The 20812-nt window shown below is 36.3% G+C and overlaps 1 protein-coding gene across 6 annotated transcripts; it reads right to left on the reverse strand.

Moving 5' to 3' along the window:
* Nucleotides 1-1574: 1574 nt before the first annotated feature.
* NKS1 (ubiquitin-associated protein (DUF1068)) lies at nt 1575-20715 on the reverse strand. Of its 6 annotated transcripts, none has more exons than XM_011623846.3 (5): nt 20327-20715; nt 17666-17689; nt 9452-9745; nt 8467-8602; nt 1575-1916 (listed from the first exon to the last, which is right to left on the reverse strand). In XM_011623846.3, exons 1-5 carry the CDS (start codon nt 20523-20525, stop codon nt 1841-1843), a joined length of 729 nt encoding a protein of 242 aa, XP_011622148.1. In that variant the 5' UTR covers nt 20526-20715; the 3' UTR covers nt 1575-1840. The 6 variants fall into 6 exon arrangements, with proteins under 6 accessions (XP_011622148.1, XP_020520899.1, XP_020520900.1 ...); XM_020665240.2 differs by lacking the exon at nt 1575-1916 and adding an exon at nt 7904-8072; XM_020665241.2 differs by lacking the exon at nt 1575-1916 and adding an exon at nt 7904-8083.
* Between the last annotated feature and the right edge of the window lie 97 nt (nt 20716-20812).

The following is a 20812-nucleotide window of genomic DNA, read 5'->3' on the forward strand; positions in this document are numbered from 1 at the left end:
AACTAACTTCTTATTATGTAGGAGTTAATGGGAGGATAGGATCCTAGTGGATTAGAATAGTGGGGCAAGTCCATATTTGATGAGATAATGTTAAGTATTCAAAAACAAAAGTGAGGAGGCCATAATGTGGGTGTCTTATGGGTTACTTTTCTCCATATTATATTATAGAGAAAATATCTTCATACCCCCTATTTTTAGGTTTTATTTCACAATAGAACCAATATTTTAAAAGATATCTTGGGGCATAAAAATTGTAGATTTTATTTTTTCTAACCCCTTGAGCTAATTTAAATTTGTTTTTTTAGGCCAAACAAATCTAAAAAGACATGAGCCATCCTCCCTTTCTAAACCTCTCGCCCTTCATGTTTTCTCTCTCCCCATCTGTCAAACCCATGTTTTCTCTCCCTATCAGCCAAATCCCTCTCCATATTTCCCCCATTTCTCTCCCCGTGTCTCTCACTCTCCCTCTTCTCGTGCTCCCCCAACACTTTCTCTCTCCCCGTGAGAGACAAATTGTAGAACCCAACAAATGATCAATTTGATAGAAAAATTGCATAACCCAATTTGATTGGGAACCCATCTGAAAGCTCCAATTTGACTGTGAACCCATCTTCCCCCAACTATTCCTCTCTCCCCATGATAGACAAATTGCAGAACCCAACCAATGATCAATTTGATAGACAAATTGCACAACACAATTTCACTGTTAACCCATCGAAAAGCTCTGATTTGACTGCCAACCTATCAGAAAACACTGAGGATGTATTTTGGGAACCTTTGAAAGCTTAAAGAATGGTTTTTGATAACCATATCTATAGTGGTTTCCGAAAATATTCACTGACGTCCATTGAAGCTTTGTGCTCCATCTTTGTTCTCCAAATAATTTTAAATGTTTATGTTGTAGAGAAAGAGTTGGGTGTGAAGAGAGAGTAGGAGATAGGGGGAGAGAAAAAGAATAGAAAATACGGAAAGAGAGAGGACAGTAAGAGAAAAAATAAGGGAAAATATAAGAGGAGAGAAAGAGAGAGTGGGGGGTTTGGGAGATTAGGAGAGAGATCGAGAAGATGGCACAGGAAGAGAGAGAGAGACATGGGGAGAGAAAAAGAATGGGGAATAGGGAGAGAGAGAGGACTAGGAGAGAAAAATACTTAAATATGGAAAGAGGGGGGTTTGAGAGATGGGGAGAGAGAACAGGAAGAGAGAAGGGTTTAGAAAAAAAAAGGCTTTTTTTAAGTTTGACGGGAGGAGAGAGAGTGAGAGACGTAGGAAGAGAGAGAAAGAGAGAAGCTTGAGGTATATAAGTGATGAGACAGAAAGGATTGGGTTTGGAAAGAGTATATCTTTCTCACATTTGTTTAAGTTAAAAAATAGGTTTAAAATGGCCTGAGGATTAGAATATATCTTTTCAAACTTTGGATTTATCAAGAAATGAAACCTAAAAATAAGGGATATGAAGATATTTTCTCTATATTAGAAAAAAGGATGGAAAATAGGAAGGGAACTTGGTTGTCAAGAGAGCGTTGTTAAGACGGAATGGCTTTGTGAGAGATGTTGCAGTACTAGAGATTCCACACTTGTACAAAATAAAAAATTTCAATTTACTTCCCAAATACTTACAAAAACCTTGGGGAAATCCCACAACTACAAAATAAAAAGATTACAAAGTACACTTATCTTCCAATAAACAACTTCCAATAATAACTTTACAATGAAGAGCTTTGCTCTATTATAACACTTCCAGTTCACAATATATTGAGAAGAACAAAAGGGAAAGGAAAATCAAATAGAACCAAATGTGCATGAGTTTGACACAGCCTTGGGAAGCCGATTTATTTCTTAATTACCGCATAATTAGCACAACGGTTTTGGTAATTATTATCACTCCCAAATGATAGCGCAAGGGTGATGACGCAGATCTAATCACAAGAATCAGAAATAAGATGCCACACTAACAAACATGGGCCAAATGAACCTCACGTGGGATATATGACAATGAGAGGAACAAGTGAGAGAAAACTGGTTAAAACCAGACACAAAAGGTATTAGTCTTAATACATGGGTCATCTATTATGGCCTTCTACTAACGATGGGGCATAGGAAAGTCCAACATAAGGCCCTAAATAATATTTATAACTTATAATTATGGCTTACGGAAATCAGATTTACAACAAAGGATAGGCTCTTAATAAATCTAAAAAACATGTTCCTAAACTATGCCAAAATACATACCATTGCATTGAACAACCAACACAATTGCATTGGACATCACAACACAAGATGGGATCAAGATGCCCCCATTTAAACTTCAAAAACACACCTAGAGCTCATTGTTATAGATGAAGAGGCTCAGAATTTCAGCAACATAAGTCCATAACAGTTTTAGAAAATATGCCTGAAACTACACCTCAAGATATATATCATAAAAACCTTTTAAACGAAACAAGTAATGAGCTTGAAAGGAAATCAAATGAGGCAAGTGAGCTTACTATTATGACTAAATTACAGCAGCAAAACTTTCTTAAAAACAGTAGGTAGGATGCTTGGAGAAGTTCGTGATGGGGCTCAACGGCCATGCTTTCAAGATGGGATCAATAGTATACCTTATCTCACATTAAGGGGAGGCTCAAGATACAACTTCAAGAGGAAATGAGAAAGATAGATGAGACTGCGGTGTGGCCCTCTTGAAGAAAATTGCAATTGATCAACATGAGAGAAAATAATAAAGAAGCAAGTGTGAAATGCGTTGGGATAGGTCCTATTTATAGAGGTTTCATGTGTGGAGTTTAACCTAGATTAAAAATTGGCCATCCAATGAGTGATCAAAGGGATAAGAGAGGCTAATGACCTAGCCTTATCGATCATCATTAGTAGCTATCATATGACTGATGATAATCATACACTCCCTTTTCACCATGCCCATAAGACACCTCCATATTTCCCACAATTATAAAAGTTTCATCAAATCCCTAATTTTGTTTTAAGTAATTCATAACCATCCATTTTGAAAAAATTTAATCACCACCATCAAAATCAAAGTTCAAAAAGCATATTCCTATAAGGGGGCATGCCACCCTCTCACTCCATCCTTTTTGCGAGATCTTGTACTCCACATCATCTTTTATGAAGTGTCACTTTCATGGGGAACATTACATCATCGTCATGATGTGTCCCCTTATCTTCTCACAACCAATCAAATGCTCTCATTTATAAACATCAATTCACCACCAATCACATAATTTCAAATAAATAAGTTTTGGAAATTTAAAATCCTATACTCATGCACGAATATGAATACATGCCACCACACATGTGCCCTAGACATTTGACACAAAATGGCATATATCAACTATATGCTCACTATCCAAACAAAGGCATCACATTAAAGACCTAGGGCCATCCACGTCATGCCCATAGGGAAATGACATGGCAGTCCAATAGTTGCACGTGTGGTACAAATTGGTCATTTGTGTGATACACATCGCAAATGCGAACAATCCTTATTTTGGTATTACCATATAACAAATTTAATAAATCACTTTTCCTTGAAATAAAATTTTCATAAATGCTCTAAAAATATGAACACAATTTTAATAATTTTCCATCAAAATGACACATTTTGACACATCAGATAAATCCAATTAGAAATATAAGATCTTACAAGAGGTGAGACTACATGGTACTCCATTGGGCCATACCTGGAAACCTGGACTACTTTCTCATATCATCTCAACAAGGCTCCATGAGTTATAAACTTAAGTCAGGACATGAGTGGACTTATCAATGTTAATCGATAGGTGGTCAGACTCTTGAGTGTACAGTGGATTACAGGTGCTCCCCCGAGGACATGCACTCTTACAGATGTGGAGGTCCACTCTCAGCACGTGTGTACAATTCTAATAGGTGGATCTTACCTTATCACAATGGCTTTTTAAATTATGACTATCCCATACACACATGCAAGGGATTTGGGCTTACATCCTCTCAAAGCCCATCTTTGCTCACACAAGGCTTCATATACATAGAAAACATCTCAAACATACCGGGATCCACTAATCCCCAAGCCCTAGCTCAACTCATATAAGGCACTCATATACCGACCTTGATTAACAAGAACCCTCAAACCTCTCGGTTCAAAACACGGCCCAAGAACCTCGCCTCATGTAATCAAGGTTATTCAGACCTATTCGGTTCCCAGTTTGCAAAAAGTTTGGAAGCCTCAGTGTTCCTGGTCGCTCCCACTGTATCCCAGAACCATGCTGGCAAAAACATAAGGCCTTAAAAGGCCATAATTCCAACATTCTCCTACTTGCCCTTTTGAGGCCTTGGAATAAGTAAATACAAGCAACACTTTGCTCTTCATATACATACACTAGAAACACTAAGATCCAAAAGCCAGCAATATTATGCTCTCACTATTCACATATAAGCAACACCATGCTCTCGAGCAATACTATGCTCCCGGGCAACACTATGCCCTTTATACTCATGGATGTCCACATAAATAAAGCAGATGTTAATACCACATTAACTCTCCCAATTATCATATACTCTCAATGTCATGTCAAGTACATGCCCATTAAAAAACATCAGGTCCCAATCCTTTCTCATGGGGTCTGTATGCATAGCCTCCGTGGGTATATAAGCCAAATCAACCTCACTATCTTCTATATGCCCTTGGATATGATAGAATTTATCTCTCACGTGTTTTGACTTCTTGTGAAACCTGGCATCTTTGGCTACTGCAATTGCTACCTAATTAGCATACACAATTTTAACGGTTTCACATGCTAATGGCCCCATATTTGATATGGTTGAGAAATTTATTATCTCCTTTAATAGCCAGAGCGGCTGCCACATATTATGAATCCATTAACTATATTTTGTTTCGTACACGATACTGCTCCTCCTCCACACATTAAAAAATATTCAGAGGCATATTTTTATTCATCCAAATCACCCTAGTAATCAGTATATCAAAGTGCAAGCAGATCTATGGCATCTCCATACATGACAATTATCCAATATTCTATCTTTGGGTTACCCTGAAATCTATCAATCATACTTTGGGTAAATGCCAAATCTAGCATGTTTCTTTAGGTAAGTTATATACCACAACACGTATGTTGCGCACTCTTTTCCATATATGCTCTTTCCTCATCATCTTTGGGACACGTTCTAGTTTGACTCTCCTATCTACTGTTACTATTTAATCATCTAAATTTTTTTTAATACTTTCGTGCAATATAACATATGAAGCAATCTAGCTGATCTATTTATGATAATATTGGTTCCTAGTAAGTTACTGGCAATATTGACCCCATATAGTTTTAAGAATACTATATCACTCCCACTGACTTTAATATATATATACAACAATCATCCTCATAGGGCTTAAAATTGTGTTTGGTCAGTACATCATGGAATTTCATAGACCACCCTCTCAAAGGTAGTTTTGAAACAGAGAGGGACTTAAAGAGTCTAAATATCTATCAGGTTGTCACAAATTAATTTCCTCCTCTAATTCTTCATCAAGGTTGTCTTGATATCCATCTAATGGAGCTTAAAATATAAATGGGTGATGATAGAGAGCATTATCCTAATGGATAGAAGTTTTGCAATAGGTAATGATGTGTCTAAGTAGTTTATGTCTTCCTTCTGAGTTAACCCTCTGGTTATTAGGCTAGCCTTATGTTTTTCAAGTTGTTACTGAAAATTTCATTTAAACAGGTAAATGACTTAGGTGGTCAAGTACTTTGCCTGAGCTGGGCTACAAGCAAGGCCGGAGGTTTAGAAATCAGCTTTCCCATGGATCACTCTACCTTTGAGGAACTCTACCTCAAGAAAATGTGCATATGAAATCTCAACGATCATCCCACTAGACAAGTCATAAATACATTATAAAATGTGCATATAGAATGTTGTTTTAACGTTAAATAAGCCCTCTAATCAATCATCTCGACATCGAGATCTATGAATATGAAAAAAAAAAAGTTTATAAATATCGAAAATAGTGCATCTTGAAGCACATTATCCTCTATTTTCAAGATTTTCATATATTTATAGATCTACTTGATTTTAACCATTTTTGGAATTTAAAATTTTCTAATTATGAATGAAAATAGATTTTAAGATAATACTAAGAATTTTTTACAACAAAATTACATGTTATGATAAAATTTTAAGGTGCGCCTTAATTGGATTGTTTAAGGTTATATATATATATACATATATATATATATATATGAAGATACTACAAAATGCCTATAGGTGAAAATGAACAGTAATTTCTCCTACTCTCATCATCGTTCAAAGTTCATCACACAGTCACGATTGTCTGATAGTATTTCATTTTTCATTTTTTATCTACAAATCGGAATGACCTGAAATTTGCACGTGTATTCATAAAAAATAGCCAAATCTACGAAAAATATCAAAAAAAATATTTTACATAAAAAATTGACCAAAATACCCCTAAAAAGTTTCGGGGGTATTTTGGTCAATTAATTATTATTATTTTTTTCCAATTTTATTAGGTACGCATCACTAAGATGTATACGTGCTTCAAATTTCAGGTGATTCCAATTAGTAGAAAAAAAATGAAAAATGAAAGACTACCAGACAATCGTGATCGTACGATGAATTTTGGATGGTGATGAGAGTAGACGAAATCACTTTTTATTTTCGCCTAAAAGCATTGGGAATAATTTTTCAAATATATATATATATATATATATATATATATATATATATATATATATATATATATATATATATATATATATATATATATATATATATATTTATATATATATATAATTAAATATTTACCTTAAAGTGAGGTCGTAATCGTCAGATCGGTCCAAACTCAATCTGGACCGTTGGGCTCATATGTTCATATGAGTTAGTGGTCTAATCCCAACTTTTTTCATATATATTATTTATATTATTAATATATATTATATTATGTATAATATATATTCATTCAATATATATTAATAATATAAATATATAATATTTATAGGGAAAGTATAGAATGGCATAACTTACCTTTGATGCAAGCTTGTGACATTAATCTTGGCCATTGAATATGAAATTGGGTAGCTGTAATTATTCCATTGACCTAGCTCAGACTTAGAAATTTTTTCGAACTTTGTGACATATCCAAGCTATCAAACTTCACATCAAATGGCTGTAAAAAATTGTGACCACCTTGTATCAAAGGAAAATGGTCTTAATGTAAACCAATCTCATACTTATAAATATATTATAATATAATATATTTATGTAATGTAATTTATTTATATAATATATATATAAACATATTTATTATATGGAGAACTAGTATTCATATAGCCAGCTTCAATTAATTGGAAAAAGACTAAAATGATGATGATATATTGTATTATATAATATATAATATATTTTATTTATGTAAATATTTACAACACAATGTTATATAATATTTTATATTTAATACAAAAATAATATTTAAATAGTTTTAAAATAAATATAACTATATATTTTAGTTATAATATTATATTTAAATATCGTATATATAGATTTAATATATTTACAAAATATATTTAAATACCAAACAGGTTCCCAAACATATATAATTCATTACGAAATACTTTTTAAACATGTTAACATGCTCGGTGAAAAGAAAGTTTCCAAAAGTTTTTCTTACAAAGTGTTTATACGAGTAATGATCCTATGAGACCCTCACACACTTATGTATAGGACCTCAAAGAATCATCATTAAATTTGAATGGGACTTGACTTTTCTAGAGATCTGTGTCAAATTTAATAATGATTCTTTGAGATCCTACACACATGGATATGGGAGGGTCTCATAGAATCATTACTCGTGTTTATATATGTAAATATTTTTCTTAAAAAACTATTTACGCACCAACCAAACATACCCTTAAATACCCATCATGCCCTTAAGTAGACACAATTAACCATCTATGTGGCTCATTGAAGATGACTCATCTCTAGAATCCACAGCTAAGGACGGGCAGCGAATCTTGTACCCAATAATGGTGCCAAGCAATGATATGAAGATTGTACTGCCAAGGAACTAATGAGCAAATTAGTCGAAGCAAAAATCAACCAAACCACCAGTTGAATTGTTTAGACTAAATTTTAAAAACATAAAAAATATTACTAATAGTTTAAAATATAAATTATATTTCCTAAAAAAAAATTCAACTTCATTTGATTTGTTTAGCTCAAAAAAAACAAATCAATCAGACCAATCAAAATTAATCCAATATTGACCTATTTTCAACAAAAAATCTATTTTCCCTTGAAAACAAGCTAGCTACAACACCAGTGGTCTATATGGTCGGACTGGGCCAATTTGGAAACTATATCACAAAACACGATGTCCGTGCCCTAATTTTTAGGGTCATTTAACAAGTTTCTAAGTTACTCAAATAGATGTTTCACACAAAACATTACCCGATGAATGCCCTCCACTGTAAAAAGAGGACTGCCCTTCTTAGATAAAGCCGGACGTGCATTTCGTATGATAAGTCGCCGTATAGGCTTAGTTTGCTTTGCATTCGCCCCTCCCCCAGCCCCATCCATGATAAGGCTGTTCATAGACCATACCCAATGAGGGGCCGTAGAAATTAACAAACCTAAATAAATATTGATCATCTAAAAAAATAAGAATAAATTATCAAATAAAGGACCACATCCCATTGAACTACCCAATAAAAAATAAAAAATAAAACTAACGAATGGCCAGTACTTCCTAGGGTGGACCTATTGTGTATGCCTGACCTGGTGAGAATGGAACCCGACGTCTCATGTGGCACAGGTGCCCTGACAAGAACCTGTTCTCATTAAGTAACTAACTTCCTTTTAAATGCATTGGATCAATTTTATGCATTATGGTTCAGTAACAACATGATTCGTGATAAAATATACTGCAAAGTCTGAAATACTTTTTGGTAAATAATTTCTATGAATATTTCAGGGTGAAAATATAAGATCCAATAAATCCATGACAAATATATTACGGTTAGGAGCAAACTGCTCATTTAATATAAAAAAAAAAAATCATTCTCATAACCATTGCACCTTATAGCAAATCATATTATCAACTATGACACATATGAATCCTACATTTCCTTCTCATTTCTTTTTTATTCGATGACATGCAATTTTGCATCTCGAGAATTTCTCTCATTTCAATACAGCGTCCAAGGGTGGTAGTAAAACTTAGTTATCCAGAAAAGGAGAAACAAGATAAGAAAAAGAACAAAACTTTTTATAAAATTACATATGTTTCCCTATATACTCATTACCAGAAATTACAAGTATATACCATATATTTAACACGCAACCTACCCAAGTGAAACAAAATTATAGAACCCGAAAATCTCGAAGAACGAAAAATTTCTAACCCACTAAAACAACTCATTGTTTCACTACTCACCATGGTAACCCATCTGGCGAGCTCTTTTCTCCCATAGAGAGGTGAGCTTCCTCTCCTTTATCAAGGCTGCCTCTGATCTTTCTCTTGCTTCTTCGCACGTTTCAGTTGCAGAAATGCACTTTTGAGCTTCTTTCTGATACTGAGATGCTATTCTTTTGGCTTCTAACAATGTGGAGTTCATATGATGACTATTCTCTTCGGCCACGGTCTCTTGAAGCTTCAATTCCTCTGTCAATAGATCAACAAATTGCTTCCCCATTTCGCTGTTGAGGTCCGGATCATGTTTCCCACAATCTGCATTTAAACTTGAGTTAGAGATCTGGGTACCGATGAAACAAGGATCATAGAGTGGTCACTTGTCTTGTTGCAAATTATCGAACTTACCACCTTTTTTTCTTTTCTTTTCTTTTTTTTTGGCTGTTTAGAAGGATCTTTCTCTCTCTCTCTCTCTCTCTCTCTCTCTCATCTTATCTTTGCAAAGCTTTGTTTGGAGGTTGGTTTATAGAATGCTACGGTTTCCTTGTTTAAGCATGGTATTTCCAAGGCAGTGGGAAAGTTCACACAGTTTAGCCACAATCATATAGAAATTTCCATTTCATAAGAAATATTATTGAATAGGAGCAGAATGAAGCTCCCAAACCAAGAAAGGGTACAACTGAGAGCAAGAAATCTTGCCCCATCAACATGTCAAAACTTCAAAGCCCACCTATGATCTTTGTGAGAAATCCCATGAACCTCCTCTTGATCTTTTTAAGATATCCAATAAACCTCCTCTTGGGTTGAGAGTCGCTACACCTGTTGGGATGGGGGTTCCAAAACTCCTAATGACTAATATCTCTATTTTTTATTGAAAACAAAGCATTAACACAAGATTTAAAAAAACAAAAATTGTACTCCTAAATAATTTTTGCCATCCATTTTTTGATAGATACATTTATGCTTAATGAAGATATTGTGGTACTATAAACTAAGACTTTACTAAAAATAAAAATATATAAAAGAAAGTGTATCCATGCTGAATTTAAAATGCGTATAGGGAAACAGATTTTCTCATTTTTCACAATTTTATTTATTTTTATCTTTTTCCATTAATCTCTTTTTTTTAATTAATTTTCCACAAGATTTCCCACCATTTTCCAATACAATAAGAACTTCGGAAACCCCTCAGAGAATTACCGCTCAAGAGAGTTTTCTAAGGAAGAAATTTCTCACTATAACATCCTATATATGGCATTGCCTTCCTCATCACCACCAAACTCCAAATTTCTTGTTTAAACTAATAGAAAAGAAAACGCTAACCACCAATTCAACAAAATCCATTTTTTCCTCATTTAGAACGAAATAGGAAAAGCAATCCCACCAATTTAACAAATTACCCCTTTTTGTTCAAATCTGGTTTTAAACAAAAACCACCTTATCACCACCCATTTAACCTCAAACATGGACATTGAGGCTTCATGAGACCAAGGGCAAGAAATTATCAACCAATGAGATCCGCCCTCTTGCATCATGAACTTCGAGGGTTCAGGAAGCTTACTTTGCCAGCAGTTTGATCTCATGTTGTTAGATGTCAATCATTTCATATAGTCTAACTGCATCTTGAGCTTCAAGCTCGATTACCACGAGTTGTGTTCTTTCCTACTTCGAAAAGAAAGATTCTTCACATCACATTCACTTTGTCCCTGCAACCCATGATTTATTTTACTCCATTCCATTTTCATTTCTGCTTCTTAGAATCTTAGTCCTTTTTCTTGCTTTTGAAAACTTAGTTCACTCAGATTAGACCCCTAAACATGTCATTTTTCTTACTTCCCCCTTTCTGGACTCCCAAGTTTTTTCCATCTCTCCGTTTTCACCCACTAGAAAATTCAAAATTTCGGACTACATGAGTGAGAAAAGAATAAAACATTGTTCAGATGGTCTTCATCAGCTCGTCACATTCTTGCAGTTCCTTTCCCTCCTAAGATCATGGATTTCAACATTTCTGCTTGAGGGAACAAGTTCTTAAACTGTTTTGATACGACTGAGGCTATTTATTGTCCTTTTGATAAATAGACATGTTAATTATTCTGGAGTGCAAAATCCAGTTTGTCACCCAATCCTCACATGTTTTATCTGTAATCACAATGAAGATAGGTTATAGGAAAGACGAATGAAACTTAAGGTGCCGTAGACTTCCGGTTGCCAACTTTTCCATTTGCAACCACAATGGCCAAGTTATCATGCAACAGATTTTTCCAACTAGGAACATAAGTGGTACCTAACAATAGTTCTCAGAAAAAAAAAAAATGTGGTACCTAACAATCAAAATCTCCCCTATATTCCAGTTTCCACAAAAATGAGGAGTCCCTTGAGCCACCAACAAAATTAAGGAGTCCCTATGAACCACATACAAAATTGAGAAGTCTCTTCCAACCATTGACAACATTCAATAATATGTGGTCCCTTAAAAAGTACCCTAAGCCTGTTACACCTATAGATACCACCATCCTTTGGCACAACCATTAAATTAACATTTAAAAATTGGAGTTGAAGTATTGCACATGCTATAGGCATGGTACATTATTTGTATAAGTGAACCTCATCTTGGTTCCTGAAGATCCATTGTTTTAACTATACCACACATCCTAGAGCATATACAAGACATAAAACAAAAGTTACAAAACAACTTTCTAAATGACCTAGCTCTAATACCAGACTCGTATGACAGGATTCCTCCTCCCTCCAAATAAATCTTTGCAAGTGAGGAATGAATTCACAAATCTGCTTGCAATTCTATGCTTTTCCTCGGTATGTTTCTTTGTAATTCTCAATTTGAGAGAACCGAATCCATCCCCAGAATTATTGGTACTAGAACCATAAAGAGATAAACCTATTGGATCAGAACACAAATCAGAATTCAAATGGATGTCCTGTTCGAAAAAGCAGCGTTCCATTGTTATGTTGTAAGAAAAAATGGGGAAAGAAAGACTTCTTCTTTCTTTATTGATATTGAAACGTATTAGTTCATTCCTACTAACTACTACCTCAGCCTTAGCTGAGATAGGCAGCGGTCCCGACTCCCCCTTTTCTCTGTCTCTCATGTTCTTCCTTGTCCTCTCTCCAGGACCTTCCATGAGTAAAAGACACAATTTGTGCACGTCTTAATGTCACCAAACCTGCCAATGCTTCTAGCAAGTATCAGCAAGCATACCTTGAACCTTTATGTGTCTAACACGACCATGATGTGTTAGATATCAACATGTTTTCCAAATTATAGACACATCCATTTCGACAATCACATCTAAACTTAGATACTCCAAAATTTTAGTCACATATTGCTAGACATCCGCATGCTTTTCTAGATTTTGGAGTTGCCTGTCTAATTTTAATCAAATTTTATTGCATTTACATGAAAATCTACAGGCATCCCATGAGCAGACACATCAACATGTCCATGTTGTACAGATTAAAGACATGCCATGTCTGATGCATCATTGTCAAAAGAGCTCTACTTGGTCGGGGCTGGGTTTTCGCGGGATGGGGAAAACCCTCTCTCGAACAACCGCAAGGGCCTACGAGCTTCTCTAGCATGCGCATGCGCTCTTTTGCGTGGATAGGAACCAACAATGAGAAAGATTTTAATAGACAAGGATGCGTTCAAACGCCTACCTCGCTGTTTGGGGTTTGGGGATACGCCCGGGCAGTTGCCCTCTTAGAACAATTACGAAGCCCTCCAGCTGTTTGGCAGCACAGTTTGGATGCGAACCCTTCTCGAACTCAACACTTCATCTCGGTTCTTTATCTCAAAATTGCTATAGGCATTCGAATGAAAACACTCCTATTTAATGGTGTAATTGAGTGGGTGACTGGCAAAGAGATGATGAAGAAAGGAGAGTGATGGAAGCTTCTTACAACTTTGGCGTCATTAAGCCCGTGATTAGAGCAGTCAAAGAGTCAGAACTCTATGAAATGCTAACTCAAGGTGACCCCACCCGAGTGAGCGCGGGCAAGAGCATCAATATCTCTTGCAACTCAACTCGATTGTACGGAATGGAAGTTAGAGCAGCGGTCCGAGAGATAAAACTCTTAAAACAACTCTAAATGGCACCAAGTCAAATGCTCAAGTGATGGAAGAAGCTACCAATACAAGGGGATGGAATTAGGCGAGGGGTTGTAAAGATCAAGGTTGCTAGAATGTGTGGAAAGAAATAGGTTCAATGAGGTAAAAAGATGGGGCCCACTTAGATTAGGAATGGGTTTGGAGGGTTGGGGGGATAAGACAAGAGGCAAGTAGGAGAAGGAGTCGTGTTCACAGGGCAAGTAGGAGAAGGAGTCGCGTTCACACTATGGTGCGAGCCCGGGTTCAAACACAAATGAGAGAAGAAGGACAAGAGGGTAACAAAAAGGGGGAAATGACCGAGCCTGCCTCTAGGTGCAGGCTCAAGATTGACAAGGGGTTTGAAGGGGATCGAGGCAATAAGGGGGACGCAATTTTCGCCCTTAGGTGCGGCTTCGTGCCTGGGATGAGTGAGAGGGTGAGCTGGGTGAGCTGGGCTCGCACGCAGGTGTGGCCCGGGCTCAGAAACGAGAGAGGGGAACGTAGAGAAGAGAAATGTCGAGTTAAAGAGCCGAGGCTGCTGTTAGGTACGGCCCTGAGCATATGTGTGAAACAAGGGGAAAGAGAGGAAAGCAAAAAGAGAAGAGAGGGTGAGCAGAGCTGGGGCCGCTGTCAAGTGCGACCCTGAGCTTCTGCGTGCAACAAGGGGGAAAGAGAGGGGAGCAAAGAGATAGGGGAGAGTGGGTAGATCTGGGGCCACTGGTAGGTGTGGCCCTGGGCGTCTGTGTGCAACAAGGGGAAAGAGAGAGAAAGAAGTCTAAACAAAATTGGGGCCACAGCTAGGTGCGACCCTAGGCTTGGATGCAGGAAAGGGAAGTGTAGAGAGCGACAGAAAGAAGAAAGAGCAATTGTGGAAAATTACATATTAAATGAATTAAAATAAAATTTCATTTTTGGACCAAAATACCCCTTAATTCTTTTGAGCAAATGACAAAACCATCACTCTATGAAGGGCCTCTTGCCATTGCTAAACTTCGGGAGCTTTCCGGACGTTTGTTGCGGTAATTCGAGCGATCAACAGTCGTAGAGTCAATGCTTTATTTATCACGAACATTTTGAAGCCCTTTGATCGTCTTGAAACGAATTTTTCATGAAGAACCAAAAATCTGGCCATGTCCATAAGCTTCGACCACCAATCTGGTACGATTTATAACATTCTAAGTCCTCATTTCGATCACAAATTGAAGAGGACATTGTCACAATCATTTTGCACTCAATTTCGTCCGATGTGGTTTGTGTTTAAGCATATTCCAAATTTGGGAAGTCGTCGAAAAATGGGATTCCAACGACCAAAAAATCTTGCATTTTCAACCATGAAATTCACACTATCCGGCTTCCAATTGTGCACAAAAACTATACCAAATTGTAGCCCTTCACAATACAGACGCAACGGACCCTTTTTTGTGACGATCCGACACCGGGATCTCTAGTTATGCCTTCACGAAGTATGGGATGTCTTCTTGCGTAAAATCTGATTTTTAAGCTTTCGAGCTCATTTTTTCTCTAGAAATTCTCTTGTTTCGGGCCACGTCATGACACGTGCCATATGTTAAAAACGATCGGGTCATGGAGACCTAGCTTGTGTCCAAATTTGAGCATGTTATGACTCAAAACAAGCAAGTTATGAGCATTCGAAAATCATCCTGAACTGGGAAAACATAGTTACCATAAATGGAAATCAGTTCACCGAGGCTGCACCGCAATAGTGTAAAACCCACCATTTTATGGTAAGTTGGGCCCATAATGGTCCTAGAAGGTCTGATTGAGCCCAAATTTGGTCCCTGGGGGTTCTTCAACGTTCCGGATCTAATGGCAGTGGTCTGGTAATGTTTTGAGGCCCAGAAAATAGGGTTGTAGTTATAAGGTCCTTTTTCAGCATGATAGGAACTGAATTTGAGAATCGAGTTTCGTCGTGATCATATCAAAACTTATCAGAACGTAACGAAACTTTGTGAGCGTCCTTCGGGCATCCCAAACTACCATTTTCATGCCTTTTGAAGCCGTTTCAGTACTCTTTCAAAGGTTGCCCAGTTTTAGGCTTATTTTGTAGTATTCCAACGGTCTGGCGGTGTCTTGGGTAACGACAGGACCAGGTTATTACTTGTTATCTCCTTATGCGTCTCGGGGATGCAAGTACGTCAAAAGCGATGTATAACACTCTACTGACAACGATGTGTCCTGTCAAACACAGTGAGACACACGTCTGTGTGCTTGTAACATAGGTTGTGTCAGAGCTTGTAACAAGCAACACCTACAAAGATTATTATTCCCTCCCAAGCTCCTTCTATTCCTTACTTCTACCACCAATATCCCCGTGAGTATCCAAGATTCTCATTAGTTTATAGTAAGAATACACTGAAAGTTGTGTGCCTCCATAAAGTGTAGTTAGAAGCTTCTCTCATTAACTAACTACTTCATTGTAAATAGAAGAGTTTTGTTAGCCTACTCCCTTGATGGTGAATTCTCTGAGCCTACTCAACATTTTGGACATCCGATACCCTACTCCCCAATATAAGTAACTTTTTGTCTATTGGTATTTTGGAAAATTAATCAAGGCTAAAGTAGAAATTTTTGGTAGAGACAAAAATATTTATTAACTATCATAGGGGAATAACATCACCCACATTGGTTGTCACATTACCTACATGGAGAGTTAATTGCCTTTCCACAACCAAAAAATATCATTATCATATTCCAAAATTATATATTCTACGCTCACTAATGACAAAAAGTGCTCTTACTTGAAAAGCTTTTGTATTAAAAGGGAATGCTCCATAAGGGGAGTAACAACACCCTAAATTTAAATCTACAAGCACAATAGGTCTTCATTGTAGAAAGTTTCATCTCAAGACATTCCCAAAGGACAAAAGTTCAAGATTATCCAGCAGCCAAATTAGAAGTCAATAAAATCTGCAGTAGCAGACATCAAAACAATATCAAAAGGCTTCTAAGACTGATCAATCCAATGATCTGATTAGATTACATAGGTTCAGTTCAATCAAATCTGATTTTCGTCATCACAAGCTGGAATGCAGAATGAATGAGGAAAAACTCATTGTACTAGCTATCCATCACCTCAAGATTTCAAACGAAAAGAATAAATATGAGAATTATATCTTATCATTATAAGTGAACTTCATTATGTTAATATTCCAAGTAACTCTCAAAGAAAGGACTTCTTGATTCACCTAAAGACCATAGAAATCATAATATGGTATCTTTTTCATATTCCAATGAAAATCTTGCCATATTTCTACAGTGGAAGGCAACTGCTTAAGTTTGACATAAAATTTGGGAACTAAATAATTACAAAAAGATCCACAATGCAAAACTAGAAAGCACACCATAATGCCAAAATAATCAAAGGAATTTGGTATGTTTGGTTTGCATGAAGATATTTCCCATGAAGTATTTTCATGTGAAAAAATTCCCTTATGCTGTTAGGTGTCGGAATATTTTCACACCAATTAGCTGTCAATTGGTGTGAAAAGATGTACTGGGACCAATTGGTGCGAAAATATTCCCACACCTAACTACATGAGGGAATTCTTTCACATGAAAATATTTCCAGGGAAATATTTTCACATAGGAAATATTTTCACATGAAACAACGTGCCTTTAAAGAAACCAACAAAGTGAAAAGAAAAGTATGATACTCTTAGAGAAATAAAAGGAAATGGGGAGAGAGAGAGAGAGAGAGAGAGATGTAAATGAGACTCGTTATTCATTTCATTCTAGTACCTCCAGATGGAAAGAACATACATAAACACCTCATATGCACGAGAGATAATCGTCAAGTCTACTGGAGTGCTATTGAAATCTCTATTCCAAGTGATGCAAATATCATGTGTTCAGGCAAGCCTATCAATTTATTGCGCCTACAAAAGGTTTACAATTGAGTGTCCCAAAATATGTGTGTCGTCAACGTAAAACTACTATGCATTGATAGCCTCAAAAAGAGAAAAAAATGAAGAAAGTATAGAAATAAGTAATACTAGACTGACTCTTGCAAATATAGTACATCAGCACAAGTCAAATTGAACAACTTGATGATCTAGTGTCATATCTATACGGTTGTCCAAAAGCTAAAGAATAAGGCTGTGACGAGAACAAACCTGTGAATGAAAGGTTGATCAGCCCTGCAACATGATAAGAGAAATGAAGAGTTAAAACATGAGAGAAAAGGTACATCTCAATACCCATAAATGAAAACAATGGAAGAAATACTAGGAAGGGAGCAGATCAATTATGCAAAGCTTTCTGGTCATAAATGAATGATGAAATTCACTGGGGTACCATATTATAATGCAAAATAAAAGACAATGCAAATTGGTGGGCAAATAATACCACAAAAAAACAGGTAAAGGAACAATAAAGATATATATAAAAAAAAAAAATCATCAATGTCACTCATTCAGCTTACATAACACATCATTATTATGATAAGAAAGTTCATATACGAAAATACTAGATAAATTCATCTCAACAGGGCCAGCTCCTAAGGGAATCAAACCATTCATAGAGAACTGAAAAGAGGGATTTTGGAACACATGAAGTAAACAGAAAGGCATATGTTTCTCGTGAATCTAGTGATTATGGCTTTGTGAATCAGTTCATGGTGATGAGTTTTTTAGAGAGTGAATTTCCTCGGAGAAAATTTTGCCACCAAACAAGCCAAATCATACAAACATAAAAGGACATTTTACTTTACCAAAGTGGTTCCCAGGAGTTTATACGAGGGACTTTTGCATCATGTTTGGCCTCAAGGTCATTCATGAGAAATCCCACTGTTTCTCTAAGATGAATTAATCTTCTTTTCTAAATACAACTATAAAAAAATAAGTCAATTTTCATCAGTAAAGAGTTTTAAGGAGAAACATAAAGAACCCCAGGCGTATTTCTTCCATATTAGGAACATGGACTAACTTAATATCAGTGGTCGCTCATCAACGTTGAAGGCTCACCTTGTGCAATTGAGGAATAAATTCTTAATGGGCATCCAAAAACTGTGTGTTCATACAGATTTTAAAAGGACATCAGTCACAAAGATAGTCACTTATCGAGTGCTCCCAAGCCTGCAAACATCATAAGTTGAAGAGCATATAGGATTCAATCTTTGATGCCCACTTCTCTGCAAACCACACTATATATGTGGTGCAGGCTTCATGAGAAATGAGGTTCAAATAGATCTTAAATGTCAAAATTTCAATTTCCATTTTCTTAATATGCATCAATCCTAAATCAAAGGATTTCATCATGCACAGAGAATCTCCTATTTAATTGATGAGTGAATTGGGGATTCCCGCTGTGACTAAAGTCCATATGAATTAGTGAATAGACTCTAACAAGATGATGCATATAAGCTTCTGCAGCCAATTCTCCCTTAGTTTTGATCAGTGGTGGAAAACTTGGGTGAGTCCAATCACTGCGCCTGGAACCAAACATATAGGAATCGGCCAAAATTTGGCTGGATCCCTATACTGTAGGTCTGTAATATTTCTTTTGTTTGGAATCACCGAGTATGTGACAAACTCAGGTGAATTATTCAGATCTGACAGGCTCTGGACCCTAGTGAGTTCCAACATGAGTCCTTGTTATCCAATACAGGTTTTGAAATGTGAAAAGGTTCCAATCAGAACTAAGAGGAAGCCCACTCTTCCTTTTATGTAAACCAGCATCTACCAAAGTAATCAGTAAAATAGAAATAGCAAAGAAAAAATAGTCAAGTACCAAAGAGATGGACTTGTACAGATACGATGGGGATTTCTAATCTGTAGTATTGCTCGTTCCATACAGAATTATAGTATCCTTAATGAAATTGTCACAATGTGCAAAACCGGAGTCACTACAAAATTAGTTACAAAAATGTATTGCAATAACTAATCTATAAAATATAAAGGCCAATCAATCAATTCATAGCCTAATAACAACTTTATCACAGAGAACCAAACAGTGCACATCTTGTATAAGATCTCGAACAAAAAGAAAAATTTTCAATTATTTCTCTGCCAGATCAATACGTAACCAAAATTCACTTCTTCGAAAGAAGCTAAAAAAATACCAATGATTGCCAAAAACAAAAAAAATACCAATGGTTAGCAATTCATCTTCAACTTTAACGATAATTCACTTCTTCGAAAGAAACTAAAAAAATACCAATTACTGCCAAAAACAAAAAAATACCAATTGATTGCCAAAACCAATGAGCTCTAGTTGAAATACAAACTAAAAGTCCACTAACCGAAACTCCTGCCATCCTGGATGGCCAGATCATAGCATAACCACCAGAACCACAAAATTGGGAGAAGGAAAAAACCACTGAATTAAAAGTTCACAATTACAAACAGACAGTTCTACTCTAATCTGAACTCAAAAGAATCTTCATTAATAGGTACTACCTCCAAACTAAATCCACTATACATAATTACGAAGATCTGAACTTGGACACCAAAGCACAATAACATAAGACATAAAAATCACCTAAGAAATCAGTAAATACTACCTGAATTCACCACCAAGGCAAGCTATGACCCACTCCAAATACATACCAAAAACTCAAATAAAGAAACCCAAATACTATTGCCTACAAAGAAATTACAAACTCCTAATACTCGAAAAAAATTGAAACAAAAGCGCAGAAACAGCAAAACAATCACAGTAAATGAAAAGCAACAATAACAAAGAAATCGGAAGCAACAATAACAAAGAGAGGGGAAGCAACAATAACAATGAAATGGGAAAATAGAATAGAAGAAAAAGAGAAAGAAGATGGTTACCAGGTGCAATCTTGAGTAGAGATTGAGGGGCTGGGCAATCACAATTACAGGAGTCGCAAGAGCGAGAATTAGATGAAATATTGAGGGAGTTTTGAATCAAAGAGATGAGAGGAGGGGCACAAAAATAGATAGCAGATGACGCAGCAAACAGAAGCAAGCAGATCCTGAGGCAAGCCCCTGACCCGCTACTCCTCGTCATCGCATCCACCGAAAAAAACACAGAGAAAACCCTAATTTTCTCCCCGGAGCATTTGATGCATGGATGGGGTTCTAGTTCTAGAGGATATGGTCAATATTTTGGAAAGAAACACGGAGATTTCAGAAAGCATTTTTACTGTACATGCTTATAGAGCGATTGCAGTGCAGTATTTAAGACGCAAATTTACTCCAGTTTTCGGCGGATATACGCGGAGATAGATGTAGAGGGAGAGGGGAGATGTCTGTTCGCGTTTCAGAATGGAGTTTCTGTAAGGCCTAGGCTATACG

This window comes from Amborella trichopoda, chromosome 12, assembly GCF_054954075.1.
Source record: "Amborella trichopoda isolate Santa Cruz 75 chromosome 12, AtrichopodaSantaCruz75HAP2 v2.0, whole genome shotgun sequence".
NCBI lineage: Eukaryota > Viridiplantae > Streptophyta > Magnoliopsida > Amborellales > Amborellaceae > Amborella > Amborella trichopoda.